The sequence below is a fragment of the Pristiophorus japonicus genome, chromosome 9 (assembly GCF_044704955.1).
Source record: "Pristiophorus japonicus isolate sPriJap1 chromosome 9, sPriJap1.hap1, whole genome shotgun sequence".
NCBI classification, from domain to species: Eukaryota; Metazoa; Chordata; class Chondrichthyes; family Pristiophoridae; genus Pristiophorus; species Pristiophorus japonicus.
The window spans coordinates 67,173,325-67,188,919 of NC_091985.1; the positions used below are offsets into that span (position 1 = coordinate 67,173,325).

Sequence of the window (15,595 nt, forward strand, 5' to 3'; positions counted from 1 at the left end):
TTGATCAGCTCCGCTGGGCAGGCCACATAGTTCGCATGCCAGACACGAGTCTCCCAAAGCAAGCGCTCTACTCGGAACTCCTTCACGGCAAACGAGCCAAAGGTGAACAGAGGAAACGAACACCCTCAAAGCCTCCCTGATAAAGTGCAACATCCTCACTGACACCTGGGAGACCCTGGCCAAAGACCGCCCTAAGTGTTGGAAGCGCATCCAGGAGGGTGTTGAGCACCTTGAGTCTCGTCGCCGAGAGCATGCAGAAATTAAGCACAGACAGCGGAAAGAATGTGTGGCAAACCAGTCCCACCCACCCCTTCCCTCAACGACTATCTGCTCCACCTGTGACAGAGACTGTGGTTCTCGTATTGGACTGTTCAGCCACCAAAGAACTCATGTTAAGAGTAGAAGCAAGTCTTCCTCGATTCCGAGGGACTGCCTATGACGATGATGATGATTATATGGAAGGAATAATTTCTGTCTTGGCTTGTGCCAATGTCAAAATGAAGCTATTTCTTTTTGACAGGTGGTAGTGTTTTTTTTATTGTACACATTTTCGGATTTTTCTTTGCCTCTGGGGCCATTTATAAAGACAGGTTTGGTAGGGCAGCAAATTACCATGTAGAATGTAAATGCAGAAATTTGTCCCGGGATGTTACACCGCGTCTAATTATCGGCGAGAGAAGAAGCCATGTTGTTTAGGTGGAGCCTAAATCATCATGCAAAAGAAATTCATGTGTTTGGATCACCAATTTCCGAGCAGCCCCAAGGGATGAAGCCGGGAGCAACAGGTTTGCAGCGGGCCAATCGGGTGCAGCAGCTGAGCTGTCAATCAAAGTGCGTACAGCTGGTTGCCAAGCGCCGGGAGCTGGGCAGTGTGCAGCCTGTGACTGTCTGCGTGCATTCGGCCTCTGCTCACCATGTCAGCCAGCCCGGCTTTTCTCATGCGGCTGGTAGCCTCGTCCTTCTCCATTGCCGAGAAGGCGCAGACCGTGGTTCATCAGGTGATGAGTGGAGGGGACCTGGGCGTCGTGGAGAAGGTGGGTTCCCGGGGTAGGCCCGCTCAGCGGAAGTAGGGCTGGGAGTAAATCAGCCAACGCTGTCTGTCGTTGCAGCATTGTTTTTAAATAGCCTTGTTTAAAGCTGCTGACGGGCATCTCATAAGAAACTAATTATCAGCAGCTATTGACGGTCCATACAACACAGATTTTAAGCAACAACTTCCATTTAAAATGGGAAGTTGAGTTGTACATTTATATCTTAAGCTACCAATGGATCTATTGCCTTTTCCATAATTTTTTTATGTAGCACTCTGTACCATCGCGTCTATAAGTTCTGTGTTTGCACACTTACTTAGAATTGATCTGTGTTGTTCTCCCATTTAGCCATGATTCTAAGCTACTGTTAGAAGTGTGTCTGCAACCTGAATCCGGAGTGTAGTCAAGTTCTTGACACCTGATTTACACTCCACACATTCACTTATTTAAAACGCTTTAAGTAGGGCAACAGTGTGGAGCCTTTCAGCTGTGTATTTTTCACAATTTTATCTGCTTAAACACTGAACCTCTTGACAGGCAAGTGGCAAAAAAACATTGAAATTATTATTACAGCAACACAAACAACAATTGAACCAGCCAGTGCTAATCATCACTACTGTATCCTATCCTGATTGGATGCATGTTTTTGAGAAGTAACATAATGGGATGAAACATCACCCTTGTTGAACATTTTACTGACATTGGGTGTGTAACTCCTACATCCCATGCTATTTATGGCATTTGTAACTTTATTAAGTGGCAAGGATTACTGATAGGGAAAAGATTTTGAATAATTTCATCTTTGGCACATGATTATCTTGAATAAAAATGATCTTGGTCTGGGGGCAGTGCATTTATTTTTGAATTGTTTTGTTTTCCTGAAGGCATTGACTCCTACTAAGGTACAGTTCCACAGGCACTGATTGTCCTTGGATATTTCTGCCAAGTGGCATTTCTATGTGAGCCTGAACTGAGAGGTGGCAGGTTAGTCAACCATACTGGACATCACCGAGGAACCCAGTCTTAATACCTGATGTCCACAGACTCTCACTTTCCTGCAGTGGGTACTGAGTCCAGTTTTGGGTACTGACTGAGATCAGCTAACTGGTGCAAGCAAAGGAATCAAATCTGCAACCTTCTGGCTTGTATGGTTTACTGCTGTGTATGGATGAGAAGCTACACCGGGCAGTGCCTTTACCCCACAGCTTGTTTGGGGAACAGTGATAATCTCATTTAGACTACTTAGTAATTGTACAATATGACTGCATTTTTAATACTTTTTTAATGTGTTTAAGTTGAAGTTCAGCTGATAGAGAATTGAAAACTTTAGCATTCTTCAGAATGATGTAGAATCCAGCAAAGAATTGCAAATCTACAGCCCCAGAAATTTTGTAAAAATTCATTGATGGGATGTAGGTGTTGCTGACGGGGCCAGCATTTATTGCCCATCCCTAATTGCTCTTGAGCAGGTGGTGGTGAGCTGTTACCTTGAACCACGACAGTCCATGTGGTGAAGATACTCTTATAGTGCTGTTAGGGAGGGAGTTCCAGGATTTTGACCAGGTGATGAAGGAACAATTATGTATTTCCAAGTCAGGATTATGTGTGACTTGGAGGGGGACTTTGAGGTGGTCATGTTCCAATGTGCTAGCTGTCCTTGTCCTTTTAGATACCAGAGGTTGCAGGTTTGGGAGGTGCTGTTAAAGAAGCCTTGTTGAGTTGCCACAATGCATCTTGTAGATGGTACACACTGCAGACACGGTGCACTGGTGGTGGAGTGAGTATTTAAGGTGGTGAATGGGGTGCTAATCAAGCGGGCTGCTTAGTGGATGGTGTTGAGCTTCTTGAGTGTTGTTGGAGCTGCACTCATTCAGTCAAGTGGACAGTATTCCACCACACACCTGATTGTGCCTTGTAAATGGTGGAAATGCTTTGGGGAGTCAGGAGGTGAGTCACTTGCTGCAGAATAGCCAGTGTCTGACCTGCTCTTGTATCCACCGTATTTATATGGCTGGTCCAGTTAAATTTCTGATCAATGGTGACCCCCAGGATGTTGGTTGTGGGGTAATTGGTGATGGTAATGCTATTGAATATCATGGGGAGATGGCTAAACTCTCTTGTTGGAGATGGTCATTGCCTCGCACTTGTGGTGCAATTTTACTTGCCACTTATCAGCCCAAGCCTGAATGTTGTCCAGGTCTTGCTGTATGTGGGCATGGACTGCTTCATTATCTGAGAAGTTGCAAATGGAACTGAACGTTGTGCAATCATCATGTGGTAGAGTGGTTGGGCTGCTTAAGATTATTATATTTGAGACGTTTTGAAATTCTGTACCTTGTGGAGTCATCTATTATGTAATACTGCACACTGATGCTATAATTGTACTGTGAATGCAATCCCAACATTTTGTCATTCTTGTGCCACGATTCATAATTCATTGTGTAATCTCTGAAATTCATAAGTATTTATAAGCCATTGCATAATAGCTATTCAGCAGCAAGATGTAGAATTACAAAATGATTGGATGATCTCCATTGTTCATTTGAATATTAAACTGTTCCCTTGATTTTCTCTTGGCACAGTTGAGCAGTTGTTTAGGTTTTTTAATCATGCTGTATAAATGTAGTAGCCAAAGGAGTTTGAAAGATGTCACACTATGTCCCTTTTGGAAAATGGTTTTCCAGATGGAGGAATGAAGAGAGTATTTGAGGTCTTGTATATTGTTACAAAAGACAAATATGTCTGGTACTTGCAGTCCCTCATGTGAAATAGTTATTTTGTTCGGTGAAAATGCATCCTAAAATTACACACTATTTGCAGAACAATTAATTGGGCACGGTTCTAGTCAGTGGGAATAGCAGGATAGTTCAGATGAATATGTGGCTTGAGGAGTGGTGCAAGGGGGAGGGATTCAAATTCCTGGGACATTGGAACCGCTTCTGGGGCAGTACAAACCGGATGGTCTGCACCTGGGTAGGACCGGAACCGATGTCCTCGGCGGAGTGTTTGCTAGTGCTGTTGGGGAGGGTTTAAACTAATATGGCAGGGGGATGGGAATTTACGAAGGGAGGCAGAGGGAAGTAAAAAGAGGGCAGAAGCAAAAAGTAGGAAGGAGAAAAACAAGAGTGGAGGGCAGAGAAATCAAGGGCAAAAATCAAAGGGCCACATTACAACATCATTCTAAAAGGACAAAGTGTTTTTTTAAAAAAAAAACAAGCCTGAAGGCTCTGAGTCTCAATGTGAGGAGCATTTGTAATAAGGTGGATGAATTAATTGCGCAGATAGCTGTTAATGGATATGATGTAATTGGGATTACGGAGACATGGCTCCAGGGTAACCAAGGCTGGGAACTCAACATCCAAGGGTATTCAATATTCAGGAAGGAAAAGGAGGTCGGATAACGTTACTGGTTAAAGAGGAGATTAACGCAATAGTAAGGAAGGACATTAGCTTGGATGATGTGGAATCTATGGGCTCAAGTTTGGACCCCCGGTATAACGGCGCACATCGGAGAGGCCCGCCTAATTTGTGGAACAGAAATTGCGCTGAATACTTACCTCGCGATTCTCGGATATATGTCGGCGCGGCGCAGCAGGAGCTGCTGGGGACGGAGCTACAACCCTGTGCCAAAAACAGTGCCAGCAGCTGCGTGTGTGCGCAGTAGTTCCTGGCCCTCCCAGCATGTCCTGTCTCCGGGCGAAGACCCTATCCCTGGCCGAAGGGACGTCGCCCCTATCCCGGACTGAGTAGTCTGACTGCCCTTATCGCTTCCGCGGCGGGCCCGCTCAGCATCTCGCTTGGGGGCGGGCCCCGCCCGAAGTCCTCGGCGATGGCGGGGCCCACTTCAGCAGGCTATTGGAGGCCTCCTGGTGCTGCAGTAGGTGAGTAGAAACTTTTAGTTTTTTTTTTATTTTTAAAAATTAATGTTTGGGGGGATTGATTTATTGGTTGGTTTATTGATTTTATCATTTATTATTGATGATGGCTCTTTATTGATAAGTGAAGTGTTTAATGCTTGTAAAATCCTCTAACTCCCTCCTCCCCACCCACATCTCTTGCTCCCTGCGCCTAATTCCTAAAATGTAGGCAAGGTTTTTCTGAGCGTACAAAAATCTACACTTAGTCCAAACTAACTTAGAATGGAGTAAGTTTTCGCTGCCTAAACTTGCAAAACAGGCGTAAGTGGCTGGTAACGCCCCCTTTTGGGGGAAAAAAACTGTTCGTAAATGAAATTATTCTAACGAACTAGAATTGGAGCAAACTAAATGCCGAGAATTGCAATTTCTAAGATACTCCATACTAAACTAGTTGCTCCAAAAAAAAATAGGAGCAACTCGAGCCGAAACCTGAGCCCAAAATGGGTAGAGCTGCGAAACACCAAAGGGCAGAAAACATTAGTATGAGTTGTGTACAGACCACCAAATAGTAGTAGTGAGGTTGGGGATGGCATCAAACTGGAAATTAGGGATGCGTGCAATAAAGGTACAGCAGTTGTCATGGGTGACTTAATCTACATGGAGATTGGGCTAACCAAACTGGTAGCAATACTGTGGAGGAGGATTTCCTGGAGTGTATAAGGGATGGTTTTCTGGACCAATATGTCGAGGAACCAACTAGAGAGCAGGCCATCCTAGACTGGGTCTTGTGTAATGAGAGAGGATTAATTAGCAATCTGGTCATGCGAGGACCCTTGGAAGAGTGACCATGATATGGCTTGAGGAGTGGTGCAGAAGGGAGGGATTCAAATTGCTGGGACATTGGAACCGGTTCTGGAGGAGGTGGGACCAGTACAAACCGGACGGTCTGCACCTGGGCAGGACCGGAACCAATGTCCGAGGGGGAGTGTTTGCTAGTGCTGTTGGGGAGGAGTTAATTTTAATATGGCAGAGGGATGGGAACCTATGCAAGGGAGACAGAGGGAAGTAGAATGGGGGCAGAAGCAAAAGATAGAAAGAAGAAAAGTAAAAGTGGAGGGCAAAAAGGCCACGTTACAGCCAAATTCTGAAGGGTCAAAGTGTATTAAAAAAAACAAGCCTGAAGGCTCTGTGCCTCAGTGTGAGGAGTATTCTGAATAAGGTGGACGAATTAACTGCACAGATAGCAGTTAACAGTGATGATGTAATTGGCATCACGGAGACATGGCTCCAGGGTGACCAAGGCTGGGAACTCAGCATTTAGGAAGGATAGACAGAAAGGTAAAGGAGGCTGGGTGGCATTGCTGGTTAAAGAGGAAATTAATGCAATAGGAAGGAAGGACATTAGCTTGGATGATGTGGAATCGGTATAGGTGGAGCTACGGAAGACCAAAGCGCAGAAAACGCTGGTGGGAGTTGTGTACAGACCACCAAACGGTAGTAGTGAGGTTGGGGACAGCATCAAACAAGAAATAAGGGATGCGTGCAATAAAGGTACAGCAGTTATCATGGGTGACTTTTTAATCTACATATTGATTGGGCTAACCAAACTAGTAGCAATGCAGTGGACCTGGAGTGTATTAGGGATAGTTTTCTGGACCAATATGTCGAGGAACCAACTAGAGAGCTGGCCATCCTCGACTGGGTGATGTGTAATGAGAAAGAACTAATTAACAATCTTGTTGTGCGAGGCCCCTTGGTGAAGTGACCATAATATGGTAGAATTCTTTATTAAGATGGAGTGTGACACAGTTAATTCAGAAACTAGGGTCCTGAACTTAGGAAAGCTAACTTCGATGGTATGAGACGAGACTTGGCCAGAATTGACTGGCAAATTATACTTGGGGTTGACGGTGGATAGGCAATGGCAAACATTTAAAGATCACATGGATGAACTGCAACAATTGTACATCCCTGTCTGGTGTAAAAATAAAACGGGGAAAGTGGCTCAACCGTGGTTAACAAGGGAAATTAAGGGTAGTGTTAAATCCAAGGAAGAGGCATATAAAAGGCCAGAAAAATCAGCAAACCTGAGGACTGGGAGAAATTTAGAATTCGGCAGAGGAGCACAAAGGGTTTAATTAGGAGGGGGAAAATAGAGTACAAGAGGAAGCTTGTTGGGAACATAAAAACTGACTGCAAAAGCTTCTATAGATATGTGAAGAGAAAAAGATTAGTAAAGGCAAATGTAGGTCCCTTGTAGTCGGATTCAGGTGAATTTATAATGGGGAATAAAAATGGCAGACCAGTTGAACAAATACTTTAGTTCTGTCTTCACGAAGGAAGACACAAATAACCTTCTGGAGGTACAAGGGGACCGAGGGTAGAGTGAGAAGGAGGAACTGAAGGATATCCTTATTACGTGGGAAATTGTGTTAGGGAAATTGATGGGATTGAAGGCTGATAAATCCCCGGGGCCTGATAGTCTGCATCCCAGAGTACTTAAGGAAGTGGCCCTAGAAATAGTGGATGCCTTGGTGATCATTTTCCAACAATCTGTCGACTCTGGATCAGTTCCCCTATGGACTAGAGGATAGCTAATGTAACACCACTTTTTAAAAGTGAGCGAGAGAGAAAACGGGTAATTATAGACTAGTTAGCCTGACATCAGTAGTGGGGAAAATGTTGAAATCAATTATTAAGGATGAAATAGCAGCGCATCTGGAAAGCAGTGACAGGATCGGTCCAAGTCAGCATGGATTTATGAAAGGGAAATCTTGCTTGACAAATCTTCTGGAACTTTTTGAGGATTTAACTAGTAGAGTGGAGAACCAATGGATGTGGTGTATTTGGACTTTCAAAAGGCTTTTGATAAGGTCCCACACAAGAGTTTGGTGTGCAAATTCAAAACACATGATATTGGGGGTAATGTACTGACGTGGATAGAGAACTGGTTGGCAGGCAGGAAGCAGAGAGATGGGATAAACGGGTCCTTTTCAGAATGGCAGGCAGTAACTAGTGGAGTGCTGCAGGGCTCAGTGCTGGGACCCCAGCTCTTTACAATATACGTTAATGATTTAGATGAAGGAATTGAGTGTAATATCTCCAAGTTTGCAGATGACGTTAAACTGGGTGGCGGTGTGAGCTGTGAGGAGGACACTAAGAGGCTGCAGTATGACTTGGACAGGTTAGGTGAATGGGCAAATGCATGACAGATGCAGTATAATGTGGATAAATGTGAGGTTATCAACTTTGGGGGCAAAAACACGAAGGCAGAATATTATCTGAATGGCGGCAGATTAGGAAAAGGGGAGGTGCAACGAGATCTGGGTGTCATGGCTCATCAGTCATTGAAAGTTGGCATGCAGGTTCAGCAGACGGTAAAGAAGGCAAATGGTATGTTGGCCTTCATAGCTAGGAGATTTGAGTATAGGAGCAGGGAGGTCTGGCTGCAGTTGTACAGGGCCTTGGTGAGGCCTCACCTGGAATATTGTGTTCAGTTTTGGTCTCCTAATCTGAGGAAGGATGTTCTTGCTATTGGGGGAGTGCAGCGAAGGTTCACCAGACTGATTCCCGGGATGGCTGACTGGCATATGAGCAGAGACTGGATCAACTGGGCCTTTATACACTGGAGTTTAGAAGGATGAGAGGGGATCTCATAGAAACATATAAAATTCTGACTGGATGGGACAAGTTGGATGTGGGAAGAATGTTCCCGTTATTGCGGAAGTCCAGAACCAGGGGACACAGTCTTGGGATAAGGGGTAGGCCATTTAGGACTGAGATGAGGAGAAACTTCTTCACTCAGAGTTGTTAACCTGTGGAATTCCCTGCCGCAAAGAGTTGTTGATGCCAGTTCATTGGATATATTCAAGAGGGAATTAGATGTGGCCCTTATGACTAGGGGGATCAAGGCGTATGGAGAGAAAGCAAGAAAGGGATACTGAGGGAATGATCAGCCATGATCTTATTGAATGGTGGTGCAGGCTCGAAGGGCCGAATGGTCTACTCCACCTATTTTCTATGTTTCTAATTCTTCATTAAGATGGAGAGTGACTCAGTTAATTCAGAGACTAGGGTCCTGAACTGAAAGAAAAGGAACTTCGATGGTATGAGATGTGAATTGGCTAGGATAGACTGGCAAATGATACTTAAAGGGCTGATGGTGCATAGGCAACGGCAAACATTTATAGATCACATGGATGAACTGCAACAATTATATGTCCCTGTCTGGCGTAAAAATAAAGTGGGGAAGATGGCTCAACCGTGGCTAACAAAGGAAATTGGGGATAGTGTTAAATCTCAGGAAGAGGTATATAAATCGGCCAGAAAAAGCAGCAAACCTGAGGACTGGAAGAAATTTAGAATCCAGCAGAGGAGGACTAAGAATTTAATTAGGAGGGGGAAAATAGCTTGCAGGGAACATAAAAACTGACTGCAAAAGCTTCTATAGATATGTGAAGAGAAAAAGATTAGTGAAGACTAATGTAGGTCCCTTGCAGTCAGAATCAGGTGAATTTATAATGGGAACAAGGAAATGGCAGACCAATTGAACAAATACTTTGGTTCTGCCTTCACTAAGGAAGGCACGAATAACCTCTCGAAAATAGCGAGAAGGAGGAACTGAAGGAAATCCTATTAGTCAGGAAATTGTGTTCGGGAAATTGATGGGGTTGAAGTCCGATAAATCCCCAGGGCCTGATAGGCTGCATCCCAGAGTATTTAAGGAAGTGGCCCTAGAAATAGTGGATGCTTGGTGGTCATTTTCCAACATTCTATGGACTCTGGATCAGTTCCTATGGATTGGAGGGTAGCTAATGTCACACCACTTTTTAAAGGAGGGAGAAAGAAATCAAGGAATTATAGACCGGTTAGCCTGACATTGGTAGTGGGGGTAAATGCTGGAATCAATTATTAAAGATGAAATAGCAGCACATTTGGAAAGCAGTGACAGGATCGGTCCAAGTCAGCATGGATTTATGAAAGGGAAATCATGCTTGACAAATCTTCTAGAATTTTTTGAGGATGTAACTAGTAGAGTGGACAAGGGAGAACCAGTGGATGTGGTGTATTTGGACTTTCAAAAGGCTTTTGACAAGGTCCCACACAAGAGATTAGTGTGCAAAATTCAAGTACGTGGTATTGGGGGTAACGTGGATAGAGAACTCGTTGGCAGACAGGAAGCAAAGCGAAGGAATAAACCGGTCCTTTTCAGAATGGCTGGCAGGCAGTAACTAGTGGGGCACCGCAAGGTTCAGTGCTGCGACCCCAGCTATTTACAATATACATTAATGATTTAGACGAAGGAATTGAATGTAATATATCCAAGTTTGCAGATGACACTAAGCTGGGTGGCAGATGTGAGCTGTGAGGAGGATGCTAAGAGGTTGCAGGGAGAGTGAGAGTGAATTAATATATATTATGCAGGCTCGAAGGACCATGGCCCCAAGTTTCCACACGATAAAAAACGGGCGCCCCTCCGAGCTGGGCGCCCGTTTTTCGCACCGGAAAAAAACGCGCGATTCTGGAGCACCCTGCAGCTCCATGTCTGCTTGGCGCGGCGCTCAGGGGGGCGGAGCCTACCACTCGCGCCGATTTTGTAAGTGGGAGGGGGCGGGTACCATTTAAATTAGTTTTTTTCCTGCCGGCAACCCTGCGCGTGCGCGTTGGAGTGTTCGCGCACGCGCAGTGTGAAGGAAACATTGGCACTCGGCCATTTTTGTAGTTCTTTGTAGCTGTTTAATTTTTGAACATTTTTTAATAAAAGCACATTGCCATCAGCACATCAGCACTGAGGCTTCTTGCAGCAGTGAGAAGGCTGCAGGAAGCTTCAGAAAGTTGAGGCAGTCGTTTCCCGACGGCCTTCCCCCCCCCCCCCCCCCAGCTGTCGGGAATGGCTGCTGAACTTGAGGCTTCCTGCAGCCTTCTCACTGTCCCCCCCGCCCGCCGCCTGGAATGGCTTCCTCTTCCTCCTTCTCTTTTTCCCCCCCCCCCCCAAGCGGGAACGAACGGCTTCCTCCTCTTCTCCCCCCCCCCCCCCCCCCCCCCCCCCAGTGGCATTCTCCCTGGCTGAAGCACTTTCACACAGGTAGGAAGGTGGTTTATTTAATCTTTTCTTTGCATAAATTTTTATTCAGGTTGGATTTATTTGTATAAATATAAATAAGGATTTATTATAGAATTTAATGACTTCACTTCCCTCCCCCCCCCCCCACCTCGTTCTGGACGCCTAATTTGTAACCTGCACCTGATTTTTTAATGTGTAGACAAGGTTTTTCAGTTCTACAAAAATCTTCACTTGCTCCATTCTAAGTTAGTTTGGAGTACGTTTTCACTGTGGAAACTTTGAAATCAGGCGTCAGTGGCTGGACATGCCCCCTTTTGAAGAAAAAATTCTGTTCCAAAGTGAAACTGTTCTAACTGACTAGAACGGCAGAAAAAAAAATGTGGAGAATTGCGATTTCTAAGATAGTCCGTTCTCCACCAGTTGCTCCTAAAAATCAGGCGCAAATCATGTGGAAACTTGGGCCCCATATGACCTACTCCTGCACCTATTTTCTATGTTTCAAATACTTGGTCTACGGAGCCACATAGTGGCTAGAGCTTGCAACTGCATCATGATTGTTCATGTAACAACATTGAACAGGAATTGTTTAATATTGACACATTATGAACAAAACTCATGACAACCAGAGGTTAGATTTGTGGACAGGAAGTATGTGCCCTACTCAACATTTTTAATATAATAGTTTGTTTATTATGGTGTTGCACACAGAGTGTAAACACTCTTATCAAAACCCCTCAATTTTAAATACCTCTGTTAAATCTTCCCTTTACCTTCTCTGCTCCAAACAGAAAAATCCCAACTTCTCTATTCTCTCCACATAACTGAAGTTCTTCATCCCTGGTATAATTCTGGTAAATATCCGCTGCTCCCTCTCCAAGGCCTTGACATCCTAAAGTGTGGTGCCCATCATTGGATACAATACTCCAGCTGAGGCCTCACCAGTGGATTTTATAAAGGTTTTGATCGAGTAAATAAGGATAAATTGTTTCCACTGGCAGATGGGTACCAGTAACCAGATCATAGATTTAAGATAATTGGCAAAAGAACCAGGGGCAAGGATGAGGAGAATTTTTTTCACAAAGTGAGTTGTTGTGATCTGGAATGCACTGCCTAAAAGGGTGGAAGCAAATTCAAAACAGAGTTGAAAATATATTTGAAATGGAAAAAAAATTGCAGGGCTATGAGGAAAGAGCAGGGGAGTGGGACTAATTAGATCGGTCTTTCAAAATGCTGGCACAGGCATGATGGGCTGAATGGCCTACTTCTGTGCTGTTTGATTCTATGGTGACTAGCATTGGAATATAAACCTATAAAATAATAAAGGGGCTCTGATGATATGAATTTTTAATTTGTTTGTCACTTGAACCCTGAGATCCTTAGTTATTCACATAAATAATACTGGATTTTAAAAAAAATGGCACCTGGCAGTTATATAGTTTTAGGCTGCAAAACAGAATTTTCAAGGATATCAGATTATCTGGGATGGTGAAATACATAAGAATTACTTCTCCCCCAACGCCACATTTTCGTGCTTCTCTGCTGCTCTGTAACTGATCACCAGGATATGTATGAACATGGCCAGTTCAGTTTGGTTCCTTAAGTTTAGATTAATTACTTTTATTAACACACTCTACACCTTCCCAGTAATGTTGCATAGATATTGAACTTGTGTGGAGAACAGTTTTCTGCTCTATCATGGAGCCTATTGCATGTAAGATTACTTTATAAATTTTGGATCAAGTTAGTTACACAAATTAAAAATTCATTAAATCATCTGAGCCCCTTTACTATTTTCTGGGTTTATACTCCACTAGTTTGTTTGTGAGAAGTGTTCCACAAATATGATTGCTGTTCCATTTATGTAGCCATATATCATTCAAATCGTTACCTCTGGTGCCCCCCAAGGATCTATCCTTGCCCCCTGCTCCTATTTCTCATCTACTTGTTGCCCCTTGGTGACATCATCCGAGAACACAGCGACAGTTTCCACATGTACGCTGATGACACCCAACTTTACCTCACTACCACTTCTCTCGACCCCTCCATGGTCTCTAAGTTGTCAGATTGCTTGTCTGTCATCCAGTCCTAGATGAGCAGGCATTTTCTCCAATTGAATATTGGGAAGACCAAAGCCATTGTTTTCAGTCCCTGCCATAAACTCCGTTCCCTAGCCACTCACTCTATCCCTCTTCCCAACTTCTGTCTGAGGCTGAACCAGACTGTTCACAAACTTGGTGTCATATTTGACCCTGAAATGAGCTTTCGACCACCTATACGCAGATTAACTAAGACTGTCTATTTCCACCTCCGTAACATCACCCATTTCTGTGCTTGCCTCAGCTCATCTGCTGCTGAAACCCTCATCCATGCCTTTGTTACCTCTAGTCTTGACTATTCCAATGCACTCCTGGCTGGCCCCTCACATTCTCCCCTACATAAACTAGAGGTGATCCAAAACTTGGCTGCCTATGTCCTAACTCTCTCCAAGTCCCACTTACCTATCATCCCTGTGCTCGCTGACCTACATTGGCTGCCAGTTAAGCAACACCTCGATTTCAAAATTCTCATACTTGTTTTCAAATCCCTCCATGGCCTTGCCCCTCCCTATCTCTAATCTTCTCCAGTCCCACAACACCTCGATGTCTGCACTCCTCTAATTCTGCCCTCTTGAGCATCCCAGATTATAGTCGCTCAACCATTGGTAGCCATGCCTTCTGTTGCCTGGGCCCTAAGCTCTGGAATTCCCTGCCTAAGCCTTTTCTCCTTCAAGACACTCCTTAAAACATACCTCTTTGACCAAGCTTTTGGTCATCTGCCCTAATTTCTCCTTATGTGGCTCGGTCTCAGATCTTTTGTGTCCATCATCATCATCATAATCATTGGCAGTCCCTCTGAATCGAAGACGACTTACTTCCACTCTTAAGCATGAGTTCTTAGGTGGCTGAACAAGCCAATATGAGAACCACAGTCCCTGTCACAGGTGGGACACCCTTTTGATGAGGGAAAGGGTGGGTGGGACTGGTTTGCCGCACGCTCTTTCTGCTGCCTGTGCTTGATTTCTGCATGCTTTCGGCGATGAGACTCGAGGTACTCGGCGCCCTCCCAGATGCACTTCCTCCACTTAGGGCGGTCTTTGGCCAGGGTCTCCCAGGCTTTAGTGGGGATGTTGCATTTTATCAGGGTGGCTTGGACGGTGTCCTTGTAACGTTTCTTCTGCCCGCCTTTGTCTCGTTTGCCGTGAAGGAGTTCCGAGGAGAGCACTTGCTTTGAGAGTCTTGTGTCTGGCATGCGAACAGTGTGGCCTGTCCAGCGGAGCTGATCAAGTGTGGTCAGTACTTCAATGCTGGGGATGTTGGCCTGGTCGAGGACGCTAACGTAGATGTGTCTGTCCTCCCAGGAGATTTGCAGGATCTTGCGGAGACATTGTTGGTGGTATTTCTCCAGTGACTTGAGGTGTCTACTGTACATTGTCCATATCTCGAGTCATACAGGAGGGAGGGTATTACTACAGTCCTGTAGACCATGAGCTTGGTGGCAGATTTGAGGGCCTGGTCTTCGAACACTCTTATCCTCAGATGGCCGAAGGCCGCACTGGAGGCGGTGTTGAATCTCGTCATCAATGTCCACTCTTCTTAATAAGACGCTCCCGAGGTATGGGAAATGGTCCACGTTGTCCAGAGCCGCGCCGTGGATCTTGATGACTGGGGGGCAGTGCTGTGTGGTGGGGACCAGCTGGTGGAGGACCTTTTGTCTAACGGATGTTTAGCAAAAGGCCCATGCTTTCGTACACCTCAGTAAATACGTTGACTAAGACTTTGTGTTCAGCCTCTGTGTGTGCACAGACGCAGGCGTTGTCCGCGAACTGTAGCTCAACGACAGAGGTTGGGTGATCTTGGACCTGGTCTGGAGACAACAAAGGTTGAACAGGTTCCCACTGGTTCTGTAGTTTAGTTCCACTCCAGTGGGGAGCTTGTCAACTGTGAGGTGGAGCATGGCAGCGAGGAAGATTGAGAAGAGGGTTGGGGCGATGACGCAGGCCTGTTTGACCCCGGTCCGGACGTAATAGTCCAGTAAGGACATAATACTCCTGTGAAGCACCTTGGGATGTTTCACCAAGTTAAAGGCGCTATATAAATACAAGTTGTTGTTGTTGTCTGCAAATTGTTGTTTCTGTTGGATATGCAGAGCAATTCCAAGAGTGTTCCTTTCATACTCTTTAATAAAATGGCCTGGTACTGAGAATCCCTTGAATTGATTCATCTAGCTTTGCCTATCCAAGCAGAATATGATACAGAATACTGCACACGGTATATATGTTATACTTGGCCTTTGTGTTGAACAAAAAAATGGAGACATTTGTTAATGTTTTACTTTCTTTACAATTCCAACATAGACTGGAGCCCATGATCTACAAACAAAAGCAGATCGATTGGTGCAGCTAAGCATCTGTTCGTCACTGGCACGTAAATTCCCCAAACTAACTATAATTGGGGAGGAGGTAAGGGCATTACCACATTAAGTGTTTGATTCAACTTATCTGTTCCATAGGTTTTTTTTCTATACAGTTTCCTGTCCCATTTTTTTTGCTGAGTTGCGAGCATATTAATGACCTTTTCACTTGACATTTCCTAATGGAGAGCTTG

General features: G+C 44.8%; 1 protein-coding gene across 1 annotated transcript in view; it reads left to right on the forward strand.

Annotated features, from left to right (window-relative positions):
• The first annotated feature begins 845 nt into the window (after nucleotides 1-845).
• The window catches only part of bpnt1 (bisphosphate nucleotidase 1), a 48,665-nt gene continuing 33,915 nt past the window's right edge, over nucleotides 846-15,595 (forward strand). The window contains exons 1-2 of the mRNA XM_070889435.1: nucleotides 846-1,034; nucleotides 15,346-15,450. Of these exons, the coding sequence (XP_070745536.1) occupies nucleotides 915-1,034; nucleotides 15,346-15,450 (225 nt within the window). The 5' untranslated portion in view covers nucleotides 846-914. The remainder of the gene's footprint in view (nucleotides 1,035-15,345; nucleotides 15,451-15,595) is intronic.